An 8,017-nucleotide genomic window follows, 5' to 3' on the forward strand; every position below is an offset into this window, starting at 1 on the left:
TAACCCAACCTAACCTAACCATCACCGAAATCAAAGAAATCGACAATGCCAAAATATCCACAAAACGTGCTAACCTCACCAAACCTAATCCAACCTAACCTAACCATCACGGAAATCAATGAATTCCACATTGCAAAATAATACACAAAACGTGCTAACTTCACCACAAACCTAACCCAACCCAAACAAACCATCACCGAAATCATAGAAGTGGACATTGCAAAAATATACACTAAACTTGCTAACCTCACCAAACCTAACCCAACCTAACCTAACCATCACCGAAATCGAAGAATTCGACATTGCCAAAATATCCACAAAACGAGCTTAACTCACCAAACCTAACCCAACCTAACCTATCCATCACCGAAATCAAAGAATTTGACAATGCAGAAATATCCACAAAACTTGCTAACCTCACCAAACCTAACCCAACCTAACCTAACCATCACCGAAAACAATGAATTCGACATAACAAAAATTAACACTAAACGTGCTTACCTCACAAAACCTTACCCAACCTAACCTAACCATCACCGAAATCAATGGATTCAACATTGCAAAAATATACACAATACGTGCTTACCTCAACAAACCTAACCCAACCTAACCTATCCATCACCGAAATCAAAGAATTTGACAATGCAGAAATATCCACAAAACTTTCTAACCTCACCAAACCTAACCCAACCTAACCTGACTGGACAATCTTCATGTTGTTATGGTCGCTCCCCACCTAATATTTAATATAAATGTATAAACAGAGGGCTACCAACGGTGCACTGCGTTCATTTAATAGTTAGTATCAGTTAAACATTCAATAGGTGATGTGCCAATCACCATACACCAGCCGGCAGTCCCTCTTCTATTTCTTGTAATAAAGGAAAGTAAAACCGACAAGAAAGGAGTCATTATTACTCAATTACGTAATTTTCCATGGTCCTTCGAAACGGATTGCATGATTTTATCTGCAAGAGCCAACATAAGTCAATGATCACTCCTTTCTGTCCGAATTATTGTCACATTTATTCCATTGTGTATACATATTTCTGCTTCTGTGCGTTAGGGTTGCCAAAAATTTTACTGATGATACAGTTTTAAATACATAAAATAATAATTTCCTCCATGAATGCTTTCGCGTGAACGATTGTTTCTTTTTTTTGTATTATCATTTAATTCTAATTATTATATAGAAAAGTTACGATTATTGTTCACGTTCGCGAATATTCAGCTGCTTCTGAATACTAACTTCCTCAATTCTGACTTCGTGAATACGAACGATCTTGAGCTTTGTTAGATTCACAAGTTGGGAATTTCATAGAAATCCAGTAATTTTAAATACTAATGCCCTCAATTCTGACTTCATGAATGTGAATGATCTTGAGCGGTATTAGGTGTTTATTAAGTATTTCACGCTTTCGTGCGAATATTCAGCTGCTTCTGAATACTAACTTCCTCAATTCTGACTTCGTGAATACGAACGATCTTGAGCTTTGTTAGATTCACGAGTTGGTAATTTCATAGAAATCCAGTAACTTTAAATACTAATGCCCTCAATTCTGACTTCATGAAGGTGAATGATCTTGAGCGGTATTAGGTATTTGTTAAGTATTTCACGCTTTCGTGCGAATATGGAATTTTTTTAAATAGTTTTCTGTTGTTCAATTTGAATATTGAACAGTTCTCCTTTTGGGACAGATTTGTCACATTGTTCTAAATATTGTACGTGAGTCGCGTAGATCGATTACATGTACATGTTTGTCATTTTAAACAGGTGACAATTATACATATGTATGTACATATAAGTACGAGATAAATAAATTAATTTAGGAATCCAATTATAAAGTTTAAGTTAAATTAGTAAAACTGTAAATTTACTAAATAAATATAGATTATAAATGAACAGTTACTTTAATTTTCGTAAATGAAATTTCACGACGATAAAATAGATATAGTATACTTTTACAACAATTTATACTTGCAACATTCTAGAAAATACACAACATTACAACAATAACCGAATAAATCGAAACATCACATTTTCACACATCTATAATAATCAAGTTATTTTATTATTATTACTTTTTTTCTCAACATCATGGCTAGTTACGAAGTATTAAAAAAAAATAGATCCAAAGCATATGAAATTCTGTCAAAGGCTATAAAAGAATTAAAAGATTGTCCAAATTTGGGTGTAATTCAGCGTAAGGTATCACTGGTAGAAACTTATAAAGGAAAATTCGAAGAGGCACAGTTGGGTATAAATTTGGGTGATTTTGAAAATGAACAAGATAGAGATATGCATGAAAACAGATATTTTAAGGCTTATGATGAATTCACGGATATGGCTAATCATATGATTGATGATAGATCAAGACAAATCGTAAAACAAAAAAAAATTTTTTTTTCGGAAACAAACGTAACTAATTTATGTCCCCTAAATGTACCTAATTTCACTGGCACCCAAGAATCCTGGGGTGAATTCAGAGACATGTTCATTTCACTTATTCATAATAATTCTGATCTAAATAATATATCAAAACTTGCTTATCTTAAAAAATCACTACAAGGTTCAGCTATGCAAGTCATTCAAGGACTAGAAAATACGGAAGAAAATTACACCATCGCGTGGGAACTGTTAGTAGAGCGATATAATCATTCTAGGATGATAATTAAAACAAAAATAAATTCAATGTTTAACTTAAGGGCAATTCAAAGGGAAAATTACACAGATTTACGTCATTTAATTGACGAAATAACGATAAATATACGAACATTACAAACAATGGGACAACCAATAAAGCACTGGGATAGCATATTAATATGCATAGTATTATCTAAGTTACCCGTACGAATGCAAATCGAATGGGAGAATACCTTACCAAACAAAGACATGCCAGCTTATGATTCATTAAAAAATTTTTTAGAAAATCGTTGCTCAGTACTACAATCAATAGATGCAAGTAATTCAAAACCAGTTTATCAAAATAATAATGATTTTTCTGTAAGAACATATAATAGACAAACTAGAAATTTTGAAAGTATTAAAAAAAAACGTTGTCACTTTTGCGATCGAGAACATTTTACAGCTAGCTGTCCAATTTTAACAAAACAAACGCCACTAGAGAGACGACGATCTGCTACAGAAAAGAAATTATGTTTTAGATGTCTTAATAGTGGTCACATGTGGGAAAACTGTCATTCAAAATTCACTTGTAAAGATTGCAATAGGGCTCATCATACACTATTACATATCCCACAAACATCTATTGTTGAAGAAACAAACTTCTCTCCTCAAACATATACAAACATAGGTACATTTCACAACGCCTTACTAGCTACCGCCTCAGTTCTTTTAAAGGATCATGACGGAAAATTTCATAAGTGTAGAGCTCTACTAGATCCAGGATCTCAAACTAATTATATTACAGCCAAATTAGCTAGGAATTTGAAAATAAAACAGAATCATGTCCACATACCAATAACTATGCTGCAAGGTGTGACAACAAACACAACAAATTCAATAAATACAATAATTAATTCAGAAGTCTCTAATTTTTCATCGGATATCACATTCTTAATTTTAAATTCAATTACCGGAATGTTGCCAAACGAAAATATAAATAAATCGATTTTAAATATTCCTAAAAATATCAACATGTCCGATAAATATTGGCATAAACCAGGTCAAATTGACGTTTTGCTCGGAGCACACATATTTTGGAAAACATTAAAGACAGAGAAAGTAGATTTAGGGCAGAATCAGCCCACCATGTTCGAAACAGAATTTGGGTGGATTATTTCCGGAAGGATTCCAACATTAAAATCATCATCAATTACATGTAACTTATCAATAGCGAAATTAAACAATCAAGTAAAGCAATTATGGGAAATTGAAGAAGTACCAGAAATACTTCCGAGATCGTCAGAGGAAACCAAATCTGAACAACATTTCAAAGATAATGTTTCGAGACTACCATCAGGGAGATTCTCAGTTAAATTACCATTTAAAAGCTCACCAAATGATTTAGGTAATTCTTTATGTGTGGCGGAGAAAAGATTACTGGCTTTTACTGGAACAAATACCATTAAAAAATACTGGCTTTTAAATGGAACAAACACCATTAAAGGAACATTACGTAAATGTATCACATGTTTTAAGAGTAAACCTATTATTATAGGTCAATTGATGGGTGACTTACCATCGTCTCGAATAATTCCAAAACCTCCTTTTCATCATTACGGGGTTGATTATGCCGGTCCATTTGCAATTAAGAATGGAACTTTGAGAAACTCCAAAATCACCAAATGTTATGTTTGCATTTTTATCTGTTTCGTAACAAAAGCAGTACACATGGAAGTTGTTAGCGATTTAACTACAGTTGCGTTTTTGAATTGTTTTAAACGATTTGTCGCGCGTCGCGGAAAGCCAGCTATCATGTGGTCGGACAACGGGACAAATTTTGTCGGAGCCAAGCGAGAACTAGGACGAATATTGCAGAATTTATTTTCAGAAAATTCCTTTAATCAAATAATTAGTTATGCGTTTACGGAAGGCATTCAATGGAATTTTATTCCGCCTCGATCACCTCACATGGGAGATATTTGGGAATCGGCCGTTAAACAATTGAAGTATCATCTAAAAAGAATAATAAATTCAGTAAATTTAACGTTCGAATCATTGGCAACTGTAATTGCACAGATAGAAGCATGTCTAAACTCCCGTCCTCTTACACCCATATCAAATGATCCTAAAGACCTTAATCCTTTGACTCCCGGTCATTTCTTAATTGGACGACCATTATTGGCCATTCCTCAATCAAGAGTAATAGAAACCACTAATATCAAACATCAATATCTTCAGATGACCAAGGCAACTTCTGAATTTTGGAATAGATGGTCACTGGATTACATTTCGGCATTACAAATAAGAAATAAATGGAAACAACAAAAAATTGGAGATTTAGTTGTGATAAAAGAAGAGGGACTGCTAACAACTGCATGGGCTTTAGGCAGAGTCAGACAAATCTATCCAGGCGGAGACAGATTAATCAGAGTAGCAGAATTAACAACAAAAAACGGAATCACGAGAAGGGCCATTTCCAAATTGGCTGTTCTTCCCATCGATGACAACAACTTATCATCATGTTCTGAAAAAGAATAATATTTTTATCTCAACACATCATTGCCCTTTTTAACAAAGGTCAACTTCCAGTGCTCAACAGTTCTTGCTTTCGGAAAGACCAGTCAACAGCACATCTGTCTGGGAAGGTCATTGTTCCGGATGTCATCAATACTTCTGTTCTGGGGAAAGTCAATCTCCTGATTTAAACATCATCATCCGTTTTCTGGGAGTGACGGCAGATCATCTGTCTTCTGGGAGAGACATCTTCTGAATGTCGGCATCTCAACTGACTTCTAGGAGGAACAACTTCTGAATATCTGCATTTCATCTATCTTCTGGGAGACACATCTTCTGGACGTCAGCATCTCAACTTTCTACTGGGAGAGACATCTCCTGTATGTTAGCATATCATCAGCAGCTCATCTGCCTTCAGAGGAAGGCCATATCCAGAGCTTCTTTCATCTGCCTTCCGAGGAAGGCCATCTCCAAGATACATCCATTAGTGCAAAGGTTATTTAGTGATAAAAAAAATATATATATATATATATATATATATATATATATATATATATATATATATATATACATGTATGTAAAAATAATAGTGTGAAAGTGCATTAAAATTGAAAATAATATTTAAAAACAAACAAACTTCAAAATAATAAACATAAACAAATAAATGTCAAAATAAAAATAAACAAATAAACATCAAAAATATAAACAATAAACAAACTATTTCATTTCTACAATGAGACTTTTCAAATAATTCATTTCAGTTATATACAGTCCACTACACATAGTTTTTTTATGATATTATGCATGTTAAAACAAATATTTAAATAATTGTTTAATTATTTTTTACTCATTTTATTTTTTACTAATTTTAAGATTGAGATTTGATTTTCATATACAGTCCACTATAGCGTTTTATCATTTTTATGCATGTTAAAGTAGATTTATATAGTATCAATTGAATTATCTTTAACACTAAGATTGTCTTTTTAGTATATAAGTCAATTAATTTCCTTATAGGGGGGAACCTCACCAAACCTAACCCAACCTAACCTAACCATCACCGAAATCGAAGAATTCGACATTGCCAAAATATCCACAAAACGAGCTTAACTCACCAAACCTAACCCAACCTAACCTATCCATCACCGAAATCAAAGAATTTGACAATGCAGAAATATCCACAAAACTTGCTAACCTCACCAAACCTAACCCAACCTAACCTAACCATCACCGAAAACAATGAATTCGACATAACAAAAATTAACACTAAACGTGCTTACCTCACAAAACCTTACCCAACCTAACCTAACCATCACCGAAATCAATGGATTCAACATTGCAAAAATATACACAATACGTGCTTACCTCAACAAACCTAACCCAACCTAACCTATCCATCACCGAAATCAAAGAATTTGACAATGCAGAAATATCCACAAAACTTTCTAACCTCACCAAACCTAACCCAACCTAACCTGACTGGACAATCTTCATGTTGTTATGGTCGCTCCCCACCTAATATTTAATATAAATGTATAAACAGAGGGCTACCAACGGTGCACTGCGTTCATTTAATAGTTAGTATCAGTTAAACATTCAATAGGTGATGTGCCAATCACCATACACCAGCCGGCAGTCCCTCTTCTATTTCTTGTAATAAAGGAAAGTAAAACCGACAAGAAAGGAGTCATTATTACTCAATTACGTAATTTTCCATGGTCCTTCGAAACGGATTGCATGATTTTATCTGCAAGAGCCAACATAAGTCAATGATCACTCCTTTCTGTCCGAATTATTGTCACATTTATTCCATTGTGTATACATATTTCTGCTTCTGTGCGTTAGGGTTGCCAAAAATTTTACTGATGATACAGTTTTAAATACATAAAATAATAATTTCCTCCATGAATGCTTTCGCGTGAACGATTGTTTCTTTTTTTTGTATTATCATTTAATTCTAATTATTATATAGAAAAGTTACGATTATTGTTCACGTTCGCGAATATTCAGCTGCTTCTGAATACTAACTTCCTCAATTCTGACTTCGTGAATACGAACGATCTTGAGCTTTGTTAGATTCACAAGTTGGGAATTTCATAGAAATCCAGTAATTTTAAATACTAATGCCCTCAATTCTGACTTCATGAATGTGAATGATCTTGAGCGGTATTAGGTGTTTATTAAGTATTTCACGCTTTCGTGCGAATATTCAGCTGCTTCTGAATACTAACTTCCTCAATTCTGACTTCGTGAATACGAACGATCTTGAGCTTTGTTAGATTCACGAGTTGGTAATTTCATAGAAATCCAGTAACTTTAAATACTAATGCCCTCAATTCTGACTTCATGAAGGTGAATGATCTTGAGCGGTATTAGGTATTTGTTAAGTATTTCACGCTTTCGTGCGAATATGGAATTTTTTTAAATAGTTTTCTGTTGTTCAATTTGAATATTGAACAGTTCTCCTTTTGGGACAGATTTGTCACATTGTTCTAAATATTGTACGTGAGTCGCGTAGATCGATTACATGTACATGTTTGTCATTTTAAACAGGTGACAATTATACATATGTATGTACATATAAGTACGAGATAAATAAATTAATTTAGGAATCCAATTATAAAGTTTAAGTTAAATTAGTAAAACTGTAAATTTACTAAATAAATATAGATTATAAATGAACAGTTACTTTAATTTTCGTAAATGAAATTTCACGACGATAAAATAGATATAGTATACTTTTACAACAATTTATACTTGCAACATTCTAGAAAATACACAACATTACAACAATAACCGAATAAATCGAAACATCACATTTTCACACATCTATAATAATCAAGTTATTTTATTATTATTACTTTTTTTCTCAACATC

General features: G+C 33.1%; 1 protein-coding gene across 1 annotated transcript; it reads left to right on the forward strand.

Moving 5' to 3' along the window:
• Window positions 1-2,098: 2,098 nt before the first annotated feature.
• Window positions 2,099-5,164, forward strand: LOC143909111 (uncharacterized). Its single transcript, XM_077427013.1, has one exon. It carries the CDS (start codon window positions 2,099-2,101, stop codon window positions 5,162-5,164), a length of 3,066 nt encoding a protein of 1,021 aa, XP_077283139.1.
• The last annotated feature ends 2,853 nt before the right edge of the window (window positions 5,165-8,017 follow it).

This window comes from Arctopsyche grandis, chromosome 3 (assembly GCF_051622035.1).
Source record: "Arctopsyche grandis isolate Sample6627 chromosome 3, ASM5162203v2, whole genome shotgun sequence".
Taxonomy (NCBI): domain Eukaryota; kingdom Metazoa; phylum Arthropoda; class Insecta; order Trichoptera; family Hydropsychidae; genus Arctopsyche; species Arctopsyche grandis.